The sequence below is a fragment of the Notamacropus eugenii genome, chromosome 2 (assembly GCF_028372415.1).
Source record: "Notamacropus eugenii isolate mMacEug1 chromosome 2, mMacEug1.pri_v2, whole genome shotgun sequence".
Classification (NCBI taxonomy): domain Eukaryota; kingdom Metazoa; phylum Chordata; class Mammalia; order Diprotodontia; family Macropodidae; genus Notamacropus; species Notamacropus eugenii.
This window is the reverse complement of record NC_092873.1, coordinates 51977098-51994454: the sequence shown is the minus strand read 5'-3', so window position 1 is coordinate 51994454 and position 17357 is coordinate 51977098. Positions and strand designations below refer to the sequence as shown.

Genomic DNA, 17357 nt, shown 5'->3' with positions numbered 1-17357 from the left:
CTGAGCCCCTTGCAGCATAAGGACTTAATTCTTTATTGTTAAAGAGAATTAAATTGGTTGAATGGTGGAGAAAAAAAATATGACTAAAGGAATCTAAATTGATGCAACTGAAAGATGTTTTAGTTCACAATTTGGGGTCTTGTGCCCTTTCTGATAGTTACAGATGTAAATGTGTTTGGTCACCTCTGGGTTTTTACAGAAGGTAAACAGGTTGGGGAACATTGGAGAGACCCATTCTGTCCTCCCCGCTCCCACAAAGTTCCTGCTGTCCAGCTACAGACTCCCAGCTCTGACTTTGGTTTTAAGTACGTCTCCATCTCTCTTTCCTATTTGATTTTTGTTAGAAATATGATAGTGGCTTAGTTTATGGTTAAAGTGGATGCTGTGGCCACATCACCAGTTCAACCCCTTATAATCTCATTGATTAAATCAGTGGCCTTGGAGTTGCCCATTCAGTTTCCAGCCCTTCTACTATCTGCTTACCAAGTAGACAAGAAGTAGCATCTCATCAGCTATGCTCCTTGCCTCCCGTCAGGCAACAGGAGATGGGAGGGATGGATGGATGGATGGATGGATGGATGGATGGATGGATGGATGGATGGACAAACTATAGATAGATGGAAGGGTGGATGGAAGGATGGATGGATAGATGGATGGACAGACTGTAGATGGATGGGTGGATGGGTGGATGGATGGATGGATGGACAGACAGATGGATGGATAAATGGAGCATTGTTAAGAACTTACTGTGTGCCAAGTCCTGGGCTAAGGGATAGAAGTCTAAAGTAGAAAGAAAGTAGATCTTAAGGGAACCCTACATTTTCACTCATTCTTTTCTCTGCATCTCTAAAGATATCTCAAAATCAACCACCAAGCATTCACTGAGCACCTACCCATGTACTGTCACTGTGCTGATTGCTCAGGGTACAGAGGTCAAAATGAAGGAGTCTCTGCATTCAAGGTGCTTATAGCCTGTTCAAAAGTAAAGACAGAAGAGCTGAGCCACAGCTTGGAGGCAGAAAAATAAAGACAAAATTACATAGTGATTTCAGTGAGCATGGAAGGCTTCCTGAAGGAAGTGACACATGGATGGCACCTGGAAAGGAAATAGGGTGTCCAAGAGGTAGAAGCGAGGAGGGAGGGCATTCCAGGCACAGAACACAGCCTAAGCAAAAGCATAGAGGCAAGAGAGGGACTGTTGTACACAGGGGAAACAGAGGAAACCATTTGGGCTGGAGCATAGAATGTGTAGGAGGGAATTATGTGTAATCCCTCCTGTGAAAAAAATTGGAGCCATTAATTCAATAAGCATTTATTAAATGCCTATATTATACGGGCACTTTAATAAGGTACTAGAGATATGAAAACAAAAATATAGTTAAAGAGCACATATTTGATTGGGGAAAACAATGAATGCAGAGAAAATAAAATGCACATACAAAATATGAACAAAGCAATTTGGTTGAAGGGAAGGGGAAAGGCCAGTCTTGGGCGATTAGCTCCGCCCACCCCCCCACCCCCCCCCAATTAGGGAAGTCTGATGATCATTTGTGAAGGACCATAAATGTTAAAGCATGGGTTTTGTATTTTCCCTGGAAGTCACAGGAAGCTTTCTGGTCTGGGGGTGAGGGTAGTGGTGATATTGGCTAACTTGTATTTTAGGAACATTAGTTTGGCAGGTGTCTGGAGGGTGGTTGGATTAGAAGGGAGAGAAGTAATGGTTTTTCATTCATTCATTCAATCATTCATTTATTCATGCAGGCAGGATATGATGAGAGCTTGAATTAAGTCGGTTGTTGTTTGAATGAAGAGAAGGGGCCGGGTGCCAGAGGCCTTGTGAATCTGGAGTGAAAGAGAGGGAGGAGGTGAGGCCTGCCCTAGTGACAGACTTGGAGGCCTGGAGACAAACTAGGAAGTGAGGAAGGGTAGGGTTCCCTGAAAAGGGGACTGCGTTGGGAGACAACCCACTTGGGTTTCAGTTCTCATTCCAGCGCTCCCTGACCTTGAGCAAAAATGTGACCAATGCGATGCGCCTGTTGGCCTCCTAAGGCTGCCAACTTGAAGGCTCTTGCCTGTTTCCTTTTCACCTCTGTGTCTAGCACGTGGGTCCTTAATAAATGTTTATTGTATTGATAGGCTTCAAAGCACTATTATAAATGGCAGCTGTGAGTTCTTATGCCAACAGGTAACATGTACATAGTGCTTACTTTTACAAAAAATCGTTATCTCATTTGATTTTCACAACTCTTGGAGGTTGGTTAGAGGCTTTTACTGTCCTTATTTTTTTTACAGATGAGGAAACTAAGGCAGCAGAGGCTAAGTGGCTTGCCCAGGGTCACACAGCTAAGTGTCTGAGGTCAGATTTGAACTCAGGTCCTCCTGATTCCAGGCCCAGCACTCTGTCCGCTGTGTGCCTTTTAGCATGGGGAAGAAACTGGGTGTCAGACACCAAATAACAAACCGCGAAGGAACCAGTTGTCAAGCAGGCTTGGCATCGTGGCTGAATTTGTATGCCCAGGGAGGCCACGGTAGCCCATGGGCTGTTCTTTGGGGGACGGGGGAGGACTTGACTACAGCAGGCACTTCTGTCATTCCCCTGTTGCTAAGCTGTTTTCAGGGATGGACATCCCTTATTTGTTTATATAATTATATTATGTTTGGACTAAAGAAAAGGCCAATTCTCAAGTACACAAATTAGTATCCTGTTTCTAATTTTATTGTCAACTCTAATAAAATGTATTAGAAGCAGCCTTCTACCTTCATTATACTCATCAGCGACTGTAAATAAGACTCAAATGCAAAATCATTCACAGCAGTTTAGATTTTACCCTTGGCTTTTCAGATTGGTTGTTCAGTCACGTCTGACTCTTTGTGACCCCTTTGGGTCACATTTCTTGGCAGAGATACTGGAAGGTGTGCCATTTCCTTCTCCAGCTCCTTTGACAGAGGAGGAAGCTGAGGCAAACAGGGTGAAGTGACTTGCCCAGGGTCACACAACTAGTGTGTCTGAGGCTAGATTTGAACTTAAGATGAGTCTTCCCAACTCCAGGCCAGAAACTATATCCACTGTGCCACCTAGTTGCTGGCCCTTTGAGATCCTCCGCCAATTTCATCGACTCATTTGCTATTCTCATATCCTGATACTTTTAAACAATGACTGTCCTTCACAATAGAATCCTAAGCTAGGACTCTTTTATGAGCTCCCTAAGATGCTTTCCTTCATGGCCTTGGGCCAGCACACAAGGGAAACTAGAGCAGCCAATTCCTGAGCAATTCTTTTGTGTATCCCTTATTTCTGAAAACTAAAAAGTGTTCATCATGCATCGTGCCATCGATGTTTGTGGATGGATGTGCTAACACAGATGGCCTCCCTGGGTGAACAAACTACCTTAAGAGTCCTCCCCTATTGAAAGTTGGCACTGCCACCCATAGCTTAAGAAGCACTGGCCTAGACCATGAAGAAGGTGAGTCATTTGCCCAGGGTCATATAGCTAGTGCGTATCAGAAGTTGCACTTGCATCCAGGTCTTCTTGGCTCTAAGGCCTTCTCTCTATTACTACACCAAGACCGGAGATGAGATGTACCCCAATGATGAAATTCAAACTACTTAAGAAATGTAAAAATAATTTCATTGGTTAATGGTCAATAGTTTGAAACCAAGGCCCAGTAGATAAACCAGCAGTTAACCTGTTTCATAGATTTGCAAATTTATTTGCCCACTGGAGAAACCAATGAGCAAATTCATTAATAACCCTTTCAAAGCAGTATTTAACAAATCTGTTAACTGCTTGATAACTGGTTTATTCTTTTGTTTTTGAGCAAATAATTAATGAACTTTCTGATTGTTTCCCCCTCTGGCTATTAGGCAGTATTCATATTTGGGAGCCCATGCATTTCAATGTTATATGGAAGCAGTGGCGCTTGTATATGCATTCCTCAGTTGTCCTCTTGTGTGTTTAGCTCAGCTGATGCCCTCTAATGGCAAAGATGCCTCTCACTGTGATGCCTGCTCGTACCAGATGAGGGCCTCTCAGTGCTGAGAGGTGCCCCTCCCCCCCAACAAATTAAAGGCATTATTTGGAGTGTGTAGAAATCAGTCAATAAGCACCTACTATGTCCTGGACACTGGAGATAAGAAGACAAAGGTCCCTACCCTCAAGATACTTCCCTTCTCTTGAGAGAGCCCACATGTGCCAATAAAGGCATAGCCAAAGTACGTACAAAGCAGAACTAGGCTACCTTGCAGGGGAGCGCACCAGATGAGCCCCCTGCAGAGGAAACACGAGTTCAGAGCCCCATTGGAGCATACACTTCATGCCTCTTCTTCCTCTGGGCTGGACGTTTTGCCCCCATGTTTCAGTCATAGTTGAGAAAATCCAGAGGAGGCTGTGGAATTTACACATGCTGCTATTTGAGAGCCCACCCCACCAGCCATCAGACCCTCTTCCTCCCAGAAGCTTTGTGGATTCCTTTGAGACCCCGTTCCAATTGGCATTTGTTGAGTGTCCAGTTTGAGCAGAGCACTCATAGGTGCCAACCATTCAAAGCCTTCCCTCCATCACCTTCAACAAGTTGGGCAGACTGCAAGTTCTTACATTGGAAACTTTTTCTAATTTAAAAATCCAATCCCAGCATGCACGTTGAGATTCCCAAGTCAGAGAAGCAGCTGTTTTTAACTAGGGATATACCACATCACAAACAATTCCACTTAATTCTTCTTGACTCATTTCACTCATGGCCAACTCTTAGCAACCCCATTTGGGAGTTTTTTGGGGTTTACTGCGATGTTTGCCATTTCCTTCTTAAGTTCATTTTACAGATAACGAAATGGACGTAAACAGGGCAAAGTGACATGCCCAGGGTCACACAGCTAAGAAGTGTCTAAGGCTGGATTTTTCTAGGTTGCTACTCACACGTAACAGTAGAGTGGGAGAAATGGCCTCTATTGGGATCCCAGCCTTCCTGAAGGTTTAGGCATTGGGAGTGACCCTAGCCCTGCAGTCAGTAGTGAGGAGAGAAGCAGCCCTAGAATCCAGCAGTGAAGAACAAATGGGCAGCAGGGTAACTGCAGTGGGAAACAGCCAAAATTAGCAGTTAGAAGCCCTGGGTTCAAATTCCAACCCTGCTACTGAGCACAGACAAATCACTTCACCTCTGCCATATATGGGTACTGGAATGAGTACTAGGCACCCAGAGACACAAAGGAAAGGACCCACTTCTCAGCTAACCTCCTAACAGTGTAGATAAAACAGGTATAGAAAGAATAAATACACGGTAGTTACAGGAATTCCAAAAGGGTTCATGTGGAAGGCAACTTTTGTCAGGTATGGTGTCTTTGCCACATGGGGAGCTTGAGACTGGTGTATGTTGTGAATTTGGGAGTAGTGCTAAAGCTGATCCACCTAGCTGTCCAAGTTGGGGTGAACCAGCTCAGATGGGGAGAAAATGGAGCAGGTGGAAGTTTCAACACTTATCAGTCTGAAAAAGAAGCCTGCAGGAAGGGGAGGAAAGATGATGGTGATGGTACTGATGGAAGAGAAGAATTCTGTGAGGCAGAAATGAGGAGCGGGGAGTATTCCACACATGAGAAGGGCAAGTGCAAAGGCACCAAGGAGGTAGATGGAGTCCTGTGTGTGAGAGATGGCCACTTTGGCTGGTTCAAAGATCAGAAGACAGCAATGAATATACAAAGAGGCAGAGAAAAAGATGTTTTGGAGAGAGGGGGCCAGCGGCAGCAGAATAAGTATAGATTGGGACTGGGTTATGTAGAATAACTCATTCCCTATGGTTTCTGGTATGGAAAAACATTTTTTTAAAAAGTGTACTCTTTGTTATGTACACCAACCTTCCAGAGACCAATTTATTAAATAAATTATTCTAAACATCTCCCTGCTTAAATCAAGAGGAAATCCAGAGGGACCAAAATTCCTCCTGTTTTAGAGAATCTCTTTCCCAAACTACTTCCACTCAAAGTCAGTCAGCAAACATTGTGAGTACTTGCTCTGGGTGGGCTCTTCTTAGCCCTAAAAATACAAAAAGAAAGGCAAAGCTGGCCCAGTTTACAACATTCAGGTAATGGTTTTGATTCATCAAACAAAATCATGGCCACACAACTTGGGAGGATCATTTCCCTGAAAACATTCAGTTTCTCTTGAAAAACTTCTCCAAAGATTTTCCTTTCAGCCTGGTCAAAGGTGAACTCAAGAGATCGTCATATTAATTGGGTCAGCGATGTTCTCCCTTCTCTTGGTCCATCAGGACCTTGGCAGAAAGGGCTTCTTCCAGAGCTGCTCCAGTCTCTCCTCTGTAACCTGGTGAGGCCCACCATGTGAATGACATAAAAACATTTCAGGGCAGGATTTGTTTCCAAAGTGTTAGTTAAAGAAAGAGCGATAACTTTTCCTATTCAGATTAGAACAAGGCCTTGAGACCTAGTGTTGATTCTAATAATGCTTTGCAGCAGGTAGCCTGACAGGAAGGGAGTGTAGGGACATAGCCATTCCTCCCCCCGCCCTCCAGCATAGCTGAGTTTTCACTGTCCTGAAATCAAAATGATTTTATCATGCGAGATTGACCCCAAAACAGCCCCAACTTGGTAAATTTATTTTTTTTAGACACCTCCCAGAAGCCATATACTTTGAAAACTTGGGCAGGAAGGCCAGCCAGCTTACAGTTTCTTTCATCTGGGCAGATTTGGATCTAACATAGTTAGGGATTTTTCCTTCCAAGGGCATCTTGCTAATGATAAAGCGAGGCCTGAACCAGAGGGTCTCAGCCACCTTCATCCTTAGCCGTTCTCTGGCTGCATCCCTCTGATGGACAGCAGGGGGGTGAGTGGGCTCCCTCTCTCTTGCTCTCTTTTCCTCTCTCTTTTTTTTCTCATTTCTCTTCTCTCATTCTCTCATTTTCTGTGTCTCTGTCCCTTTCTTTCTTCTCTCTCTGTTTAGGTTTAGACCCCAGAGATAAGTCCCTTCAGAGAAAAGTGGAGGGCTCAGAATGGTTTATTTTTAAAATCCAAACCTTGGGAAGCCCATTATCAGTAATATAAAATATTCATTACCACCGGATGTCTCATCAGGATTCAGACATATTTCTCTCACTTTTGGGGGCAGGGTTACAGACCTGTAATTGTAGAAAGTTGAGGCGTTAATTTCTAGAATTGGCTTAAAGCAGGGCTTCTTAACTTGAGGGGGGTGTCCACTGAGACTTCATGGATCAATTTCAGGGTGGGAAACAAACTTGGATGTGAAAACAATTACCTTTTTACTTTCACCCATCTTTAAACTGAAATTTAACATTTCCTTCAGTTCTGAACATAAGCCATAAACATTATTCTGGGAAGGGGTCCATTGGCTTCGCTAAGCTGCCAGAGAGATCCTGGACACACAAAAAGGCAAAGAACCCTGGTTTAAAGGGATTTTCTTTAGCTAGTCACTCCATTGGTGTTTTAGTAACCTCGCAGAGAACACCACACCATGCATGAGTTGTTCTCAGAATCCTCAGACTGGGGCCTATGGTAGTGCGGCCCAGTGGAAAGAACATGGAGCATGGAGTCACAAGACCTGCATTTGTTTGAATCCTGGTTCTGTCCCTTACTACCTGTCTGGCATCACTTCACTTGTCCTCTCTAAGCCCTAGAGCTATCATCCTGTGACCATGGGCAACTCCCTTCTCCTCCTTGGGCCTCAGTTTCCTCATCTGTAAAGGTGAGCTCCCAGACCACCTCCAGCTGTAGAGCCCTATTCCCAGGGTCTTCTCTTGTCTTCTTAGCTCTCAAGTTCCATCTGCAGTAAGGGAGGCCATCATCCTTTCTTGAGGGGCCTGCGTATTGTGTTTGCCCAGAGAAGCCAGATTTCACTAACTCAGTCATTTGTGTATATTGCCCTAGTTTCCACTCAGCTCAGATAATACATTATTGGTTAAATTTAGAGAATGTGACTCCCTTCGCTCCCTGCTCTGCCCCTGGCTCCAGGGCCCAGGAATGAAACCACTGGAGGAGGTAATGAAATCTTTAGATTTGACTAGAGGCATTCCTTAATTTTAACGACCTAGGTTTTAAGCAATGATTAATCTTGGAATATTGCTTTTGATCACAGCCCTTGTGCGAAGGCTTAAATGGATTTTACAGCCCCTCCAGAGTACTAGCCCAATCTTGCTGAACCAACGCCAGTCCATAGATGTTTTCTCTCCCTCCCATACTGGCACATTAGCCAGGGACCCTGTCGCTGAGTCTGGGGAGAATTTTTTGACTTGCACGGTGTGTAATTAGCAAGGTCTCATTTTTCAACATTTTCACTTGGCTTTAAAGTGAAAATAAAAATTAGTTTATGATAGTTTTCAAACAAAATGTTTCAAACTATGGGGAACGTAGGTATGCTATCAAAATAGTAGACAGTACACCCTAGTGATGCCAGGGTCATAGAAATTTTCTGGGCTACTGAGGCTTCATCATTTCTCATGTTTCTGGTCCGGAGCTTGGGCTCTTTTTAAAAGTAAGATCTCTAGAGTGCGTAAAAATATAATAATAGGAAGGAAAGTTCTGTGTTGGCCCAAACCATGTGAATTATAATTTAAACAAGGAGGCAGCCTTTTTCCACCTTCCTTGACAAGATTTACCTAACAGGGCTGGCTTTTTATCAGCCTCTCTGTTTTGTATACAGTATGTTTGCATGAGTTTGTCTGCTGAGGGGTCTCTTTTAAACAGAAGAAAGGCATATGACAGGGTAGTGATTGCCTCTTACTTTTCAAATTTTGTCTGCCACTTCCAAATGTTTCATTCTTGATCTTAGCCATTCCCCAACCAGAAGTAAGATAATGAGAAGACTGTGGAAGCATTACCTTTGGGCCATTCAGTTTGCTAGTCTCGAATTAAGAGTGTGTGTGTGTGTGTGTGTGTGTGTGTGTGTGTGTGTGTGTGTGTGTGTGTGTGTTGTATTTTCCTCCCCTTTAAAATAACTAGGGTGGTCCTGGCATACTCAGTATCTAGACAGCTTTTCATCAGTCGCTCATCAGCATGCTAATTGCTGTATAACTAATTATGCCCTGAATTCCAGTTGATTTTCTTAATGAGACAGCTGGGTTAATTATGTAATCGTATGATTACATTAGCCTAGAGTGCCCTGGCAAAAAGTAATGCATCCAGTAATGTGATGTCATTGCATGAGCGTATTCACAAGGGCCGTATTCATCGTTTGTCTAATGACAGGGGCAGGCAGCATTACCCACAGTGCTCTCTGTGTCAACAGTTACCTCAAATTTATTAAAATCTGCCTTTTCGGCTTTATAAGCCATGTGGAGAAGCATCTAATGACAAATTCCAAAGTTTGAATCCTCACTCTAAAGATCCTCCTTTCATTGTAAGGAAGAGAGACGGGGTGGCTGGCATCGCCATCTTGTTGGTTTCTAAAGGTTATGGCAGCTATTACCTGATTGTTGGGCGAGAGTAGAGTGTTTTCTTTGGGTCAGCCTTTAATTCTCTTTTAGGACGCCATATAAACTCTTGTGAAGTTTAGCAAAGACATGCTTCCTTCTTTGGAGAATGCTTTTATAGGTTGTTGGACACCACCACTGTTTGGTTTTCATTGAGGCACGCCAAAGCTCATTTATAACGAGCTCTGGATCCCAAAATGAGCACTAAACAGTTATTGCCAGTTGTTCCAAATTAAAATGATCTACATTTAGATGCTTTTATATGAGGACGATTGGCAGGAAGTCAGACACCTAATTTGGACTCAGCATTACTTGGCAGCTGCCCCAGTTCTGTGCCTTGTTTTACCTCTCTGTAAAATGTCATCATCAGATAGATCATAGATGTTAGTGTTTACTTGCTGACAGCAATACTTACCTCACTGACTGTTTGGAGAGGGGCTAAGCCCCCATAGGCAACAGCAGTGACCATTTGCTGGGTTATCATTAGGTTCTTGGAGCCCTAGGGTACATTATTAGGTGGAATTTTCCTTCAGGTTTCAGCAGCCATTTCCCTTTGCCCAGTTAACTTGTATCAATTTGGCAAATACCTGTCTATGTACACCTGTACTGCTGAATCGTTTTTTAGTCAGCTTCCTGATCCTATTGGAGGTTTTCTTGGCAAAGATACTGGAGTGATTTGCCATTGCTTTCTCCAGTTCATTTTACACATTAGGAAACTGAGGCAAAGAGGGTGAAGTGATTTGCCCAGGGTCACCCAGCTAGGAAGTGTCTGAGGCTAGATTTGAATCTTCCTGAGTCCAGGGCCCAGCACTTTAGCTAGTATTCAACCTTGCTGCCCCACATGTACGTCTATCCAGGCTAAAATGTAAGTAGCCTGAGGGCAGGGATGCTTTTGCTTTTTATCTTTGTACCCCAACACTTGTGCCTGGCACATAGTAGGTGCTCAGTAAATGTTTATTGATTGAATTATTAGATGACTATAATTCCCTTTGCAAGTCATGAGTGTCCCATGAATGATAACTAGGAACCACATCCTTCTAATTGGAATGGCCTAGCAAACTGGGAGTTACAGGATTTTGCCCATCCATTTTGTTAAGGGAAGGGGGGGGGGGGTGTTATCTTGCCTCCCTAAAATCATTGAGTAAATAAAACTGCTAAGATCTAAGGACTATAAAATTTGGAATGAGGCATAACAATCCTTGTGTGGGGTTTAAATGGCATTGGAAATAATTAACGAGACAAAAAGCTGCGATTTCCCAAGATTAGCATGCAGGTTGGGGTTTGGCGTGCAGAAATTCATTGTTTTGGTCTCCAGCCCAAACATGCTAGAGTCATTATATTGTCATGGGGTAATTAGCTGTTCCTTTAATACAAGTAATAAAAATTAAGCCTAAGATGTGCTTGAGCACCGCCTTTTACATATCCCCAAACAATATTCCACTGCTCGACAAGCTTAGTCACTCAGCCGCCTGCACTGGTTGAAGGCATGAAGGTGATGGAATGTTCACTTCATTCTTCATCCCAGGACGAGTTTTGCTACTTAAGCATTAACCTTTAATAGAACTGATTTAAATATACATGTCATGATGAATAATGATGAGATTGCAGGAATTTTCATTTACAATATAATGCTTCTTAGAGATTGAAAATTGGACAAAAGGTCTAGTTCCTGCTCACTTTGTGGCCTCGCTCTTATTTCTATATGTTGCTAAATTCTTTGTGGATTTGAGCTTGGGAGACCGTTGTTTATTTGAAACAGACACAGTGTCTTTTGGGGATCTTGGCCTTTAAAAATGAATGGATGGGAAAACTTGTTGATGGAAATTTTAGGGGTAGAGGGCACCTTTCAAGCACAGTCTTTTTATAAATACAATTTATATTGGCACTTGTAGTTCGAAAGCAAAACTTAATAGAATTTTGTACAAGAGCTGGAGGTTGGATTCTGGCCTCTTTTTCCTCACCCTCTATTTTAAGTTTCAGTTGCAACCCTCGATGAAAGAGACTGAGGATGCTCAAACCTATTCATCCAGCTCCTCACTCAACCTCAGAGCTGGGTACTGTGAGAAGACAATGAAATAATAAATCTTGAGAATGTGGTCATCCCACTTTAGACATCTAGCGGATGGCCTTCCTGATCTCCCCAGCTGTTAGTGGGTTTCCCCTAACCCCCTTGTGGCTGTCTTGTATCTGCCTGTGTATGTACCTGCTTCTTAGACTGCAAGACCCTTCAGGGCAAGGGACTGAGTCACATTCATCTTTATATTCACAATGCAAGGCACATCATTGACATTTAATGAATGTTTATTGATTGATTACTGATGGGCCTTGTTTGAGACCAGGTTTTGAGGATCAGTGGAAGGCACTCAGAGTGTTTACTGTGGAGGAGAGAAGAGGCAGAGTGGACATAAGAGTTGTTGAGAAAGCCGCCACATGGGTGGAGAACTAGGAACTCTGTGTGTGTGTGTGTGTGTGTGTGTGTGTGTGTGTGTGCGCACGTGCGTGTGCATGTGCATGTGTAGAGGGTTATACATCAGGATTAGACGTCCACGGATACTTCCTGACACTTAGGTCTATCCAAAAGTGGGGTGGCGTTCCCCAGTGAGTGGTGGATTTGCCCTTCTTGGAGGTCTCTTGTTGGGTACCTACATTATGGGAGGGAGTCCTTCAGATATGAGTTGGAAAAGACATCCTCTGAGGTCCTTTCCAGCCCCCAGATTCTGTAGTTCCTTAACCTACTCTAGGAACCCTCTGAGGACCCACCTTGTAGAGAGCTCCATGAAAAGACTTGAAAAATATGATTTAATATAAATATTTAGATGCAAATTAAAATAATAAGGAAAAGCCATAAATAAAAAGGTGACATAGTTATAAACTGTATGTCCAGAGAAAAAATGAGTAGCAGCCGAAGATTTTACATTACAGAGAATGCCATGCCCTAAGTTGTTGGTGGATTTGCCAGTTACAAACTGCAGCCCCCTTCTTCTGATTCTGGCTCAGCATAGCCCAGCAGCATTCTTCTATAAACTCTCAAAGGCACTGGCATATTGAAGAACACATGGGCTTGTGGTTAATGTGTTAACCGAGGTACAATAGACTTATTATTTGTTTCCAGGAACCAAGGGTGGTCTGAAAAATTAATGACTACAGTGTTTGAAAATTAAGTGAACTCCCTAATATATACTCTTGTTGATCCACTGAGTTGGGTGTTTAGCATTCCTCAACAGGAGACTAAATCTTTGCCGTCACTTCCCCAGTGATGCTGGCGCCCATACGAGAAATGTATTCAATAATCTTTTATAAGCCCGGTGGACTCCAGCATTCTACGGCTCAGACTGAGGCTGAGAATTCCAAAGGAAACACCCCATCGGTGCCCAGCAGGTGGATTGTAATTGCCTTTTAGGCAGCAGAAGAAAAATGATCGCCTCGAGACGCCAGGAGAACATTTAAAGGGTTTCTAATTTGTGCTGAATTAATGGTAAAGGCAAAAACCCAAGATTAACTGCTGAAAAATCTATGGATATTGCTTCTCATTTCATTTGAAAATTCTGTTTTCTGTAAGTAAATCTGATTGTAGATGCCACATAGAATTTGCATCAAAAGCTAGCATCCCCAGTTCTTTTTATTTTGATAGAGATCCAGCCCAAACCCTGTAATCATGCTCATTTGTGATGTTTTTTGGGTGTTAGTGCAATAATTGGTAACAGCTGCCAAAGGTACCCTGACCTAGGGTGACCTATTAGGGGCTTGTGGCTTAACTCCACGTAGACCAACAAATGAGCCCTGGGGCCAAGTGAGTAATTGATCCAATGACCAAGGGGGCATTTTCGATCTAAACTGTAAAAACTACTCGATTCCTCACCTCTCTGAGAGTTAGTAGCCTTGTCAGAATCCAAGTCCCTCAGTACGTCACGATTGGACTCACTCTTCTTTCTTCATTAATGAAGCAAACGCGATGGAAAGGTTAGCATGATTTCCTTCATAATCGTGATCTTTATAAAAGCACAATATTTCCCATCATTTAGAGCAAGTTTTCCCTTCAGCATCTTCTAAGAGGCTTTGGCAACTTAAGGCATGGCTTCAGGGGGATCTGCACCCCCACCTTGGGACTCAAGATGGATTGACATTTCTGTGCTGCTTTTTGTGCAGCTGCCATCAGGTGTATTTGTATTTTAATCAGCATCCAAGAATGGAAATCCTGTTATTAAATTGTCATATGATAATAGTTGCACTGCAAACCCTTTCTCTGAAGGGAGACGTTTGTGTGTCCGACATGGCCTCATGGGATTGTCCAGCAGCAGCCTTTTAAGCTGTCACCAGAATGTATGTGATTTCTCATAAAATAAATACCTTTGAACCACAGAGCTGAACCGTCTGGCACTAAGAGTATATGCATTTATTTATTTATTTTTTTAGTGGCAGGAGAGTGCCCCATTGTGTGCTGAGCCTGAGGCTGCCCAGCCGCCTGCATCACCCACCCCTCCCTGGGCTCCTCTGGCTCATGAGCTCACTTTGAAGCCCTGACTGTGAGGCACTCAATTAGAATGGCAGGGAGGGTGGGGTGCGGAGCCATTGCTCCTTCCCTGGCCCTTTGTCCAGCAGAGCAGGGAAGCCTTCTGTGGCTCCACACAGTGTTTCCTGACCTCCTGAGGGAAGTCTCTCCAGTGGGGGAGGCCCCCGAGCAGGGCAGGGTGTCCCCAGAGCCTCTAGCTCCCTGCTAGTGGTGGTCACCAAGGGTTTGAGGGTCCGAGCCAATCCTTCTCGTTGCTTCTCTTTCCTGTCCTGCAGATCCGGTCCCAGCCCTGGACCTCGGGCAACAGCTCCAGCTCAAGGTCCAGCGCATGCACGATATTGAAACCGAAAACCAGAAGCTAAGGGAGACTCTGGAGGAATACAATAAGGAATTTGCTGAAGTGAAAAATCAAGGTAGGTTGGAAGCCAGAGCTCTCCTTTTGGGTCCTGAATTGCCCTCCTAGGATTGTTGGGACCAGGCTTAATTGCATTTCATTAAGTCCAGGTGGGGCCGAAATCCCAGCCACCATTAAAGGGAGGTAATGATGATGCTCCTTTACCACTTAGAAGTGAACTGTTTTCGTCTGTCCTGGGAGCTGTGTGCGATTCTGTGGCCTCCTGACAAGATGGATCAGGAGTCCTTTCAAATGCCTCCTCTATCGCTGGGGTGATAGGATCAGCCTTGAAAAAAACCACTGTTGCCTTGGCCTCGAGGCAGGCACCACCTGTCAGAGTGCCAGCCACTGATCAAAGGATTCCAGCCAGTAAGTCATTGAATAATTACTGCAGATACATTAAGGCTTTGGACTCATCCTCAGTCTGTCTGTGTGTTTAAGCACTCCCCGTTCCTTGTTCATGTCGCTGGCTCATGATTAATTCAGCAGAAGCATCTTCTTGGTGCAGCTGCCCAACCATCAACAAGTCCAGAAGGAGCAAGACTTCTTCCCTCGACAGAAGAGCTTTAGGTTTTTCTTCCTCAACTTTCCTGCACCAGAAGACAAAATGGACTCACTTAGAAACCATTTCCCCTTTTTTCAGAGGCTTGTTGTGAAAACAGCAGTCCTCTGGAACAGGGGCCAAGAGGGTCGTTTGGTGGTGGTGTGGGTTGGGGGTTTTGGTTTTTTTCCAGCCAGCTCAGAGCAGGGGCTCTGGGATGGAGAGAGGCTGGGAAGGATGGGAGAGGGAAATTAGACAGGCTTTTGTGCTTCAGCACATTGTTTTATTTATTTCCTTTGGCACAGATGAATTACCTTTAGGACTCTTAAAAAAGTATCTTTAAAAATATTTTAAGAAAAACTCATGAAACTATATCTCTTAGCTTTCAAACTTTAGATTCTGGGGATGTGTGTTACCCCAAATCCCAAGAAAGGTCATCCTTTACCACTCTTTGTATTTCTCCTGCTGCTAAGAGAGTCTTTGGAAGCACATGTCTGGCTAAAGTTCTTTGCTTCCCCCTCTCAAGACCCTTCAGTGGCTCCCCTGTTTTTTCTAGGATAAAATATAAATTCTTCAGCTTGACATTTAAAGCCTTTCACTACCTGACACTAGCCTAGCCTTCTAGGTTAATTTCATATTAGTTCGATGGTGCAATGGATAGAACTCTAGTCAGGAAGGCCTTAGTTCTCGTCTGGCTTCAGACATTTGCTAGATGTCTGACCCTGGACAACTCACTTCACCTCCTGCCTCAGTTTCCTCATCTGTAAAAAGAGGATAGCATTAGTGCCTACCTCCCAGGGGTATGACTATCTGATGAAGTCATCATTACAAAAGGCTTCATACCATGCCTGGCACATAGTAAGCGCTGCATAAATGGCAGTTGTTGTTAACATCATTATCATTATATTCTTTCCTCTTGACACATACTACATTCCAGCCTACCCTTTCTGTTTGCTGTTCTAGGAACCCATTGCTCCTTGAATACCTTCTCTCCTTGCCTCCACCATTAGAATCCCTTATTTCCTTCAAGGATCGGTTCATGAGCCACCACTGGTGGGGACCTTTTAGTGCTTCCATATTATACTGTAGGAGTAGAGAGCCAGCCTTAGATGCAGGGACACTTGTGCTCAGGGCGTAGACTGGGCCACCCCAAAGAAGTCACTCAATCTTATCGTCTCAGGCAACTTTCTGAAAGTGAAGTGCAGAAGCTTCAGATCTACCTTGGAGAAGTGCCACTGGTTTCCTCCAGTGAAGTCACAAGTCCATGAAACAAAATTGGGGATGATCCCAATGGGGCCCCTAGAGGCTGAGGAGATGGGGGTGCCTATGCAGGTGCAGGGCCCACTCTACAGAAGGTGGGCATGAGCTGCTTCCCTCGAGGTGCTCATGGGGCTGCCTCTTTCCAGCGGTGTCCATCCTCTGTACTTCCCATCAGAACCATTTCCCCAAAACATGTGACCCTCCTGAGGGATGGCAGCCTTCTTAAAGAAGATCCTGTCTGGGACATGTCTCCAGTGCTCAGCCTTCCAGTACACATCCCCTAGACCAGAAGTACCAAAAGAAGGGGAAATGCTCATCTCCCATTTCTTTTCCCCAGAAATTCTCCAGGTGTTTTTTCCTTTAGGTAAAACTCAGTCCTCTCTTTTGGCCAAGAAAGGCTATAGCTCTTATCAATGAAGAGCTATGACTGTTGCATAACCACTTGGCTTAAAATATTGACATCCTGTGGACTGGTTACTTGAACAGCTTAAATGGGCCACTTTTGCACATCCAAGGGAAGTAAGTAGAGAGTTCCTGTTAAGAATACAGACCCAGCTTTAATCTTGGAGTAAACCTCTGTCTACACATATGAACAGATCATTAGATCTCACCCTTGGATTGTCCTGTTGGGAGGAAGTAGGGTGGCAGAGTGAATAATGTCTAGGCTTGGTGTCAGGAAGGTTTGAGTTCAAATCCTACCTCAAGCACTTAGTGAATGGATGACCTTGGGAGAGTCCCAGGACCTCTTTGGGCCTCAGTTTCCTCACCTGTAAAATGGGGGAGTTAGCTTCTGTAGCTGATAAGGTCCTTCTCAGCTCCAGGCTGTGATCTGAGGATCCTTCCTATGGGACTCTGGGCAAGCCACTCTCACTTTTCCAAACCCGAGTTTCCTTACCTGTCAAAGGAATGTGGGGTGACTTCTAAGGTCCCTTCCAGCTGTCAGGCTGTGATCATAGCATGAACTTTGTGGGTTCGTAGGCTCAGCTTGAACTGTTTGTCAAGTTCCTGTTATGAGATGTCCTAATAGAAGATGTAAATATGGAATTGCTGTTGCTTCTTTTCCCATCCAGGGCTCTAGGAGTCCAGGTGTTTGCATACTGGATCTTCCTGGCCAGCTTCCTTGGCCCAGGAGAAGTGAAATCTCTTTGGTTTTTCTCCTTCCAGCCATAGTTGCCTCTTTCTCCAGCTTCTCTTACATAGTGCTTCCTGTTTCTCCTCATCCC

General features: G+C 44.1%; 1 protein-coding gene across 11 annotated transcripts in view; it reads left to right on the top strand.

The window, feature by feature from the left end:
• CUX1 (cut like homeobox 1) overlaps positions 1 to 17357 on the top strand; it is a 433849-nt gene that overhangs the window by 233714 nt on the left and 182778 nt on the right. For all 11 annotated transcript variants that reach the window (XM_072640319.1, XM_072640318.1, XM_072640317.1 and 8 more), the window contains exon 5: positions 14215 to 14352. In XM_072640319.1, the coding sequence (XP_072496420.1) occupies positions 14215 to 14352 (138 nt within the window). The remainder of the gene's footprint in view (positions 1 to 14214; positions 14353 to 17357) is intronic.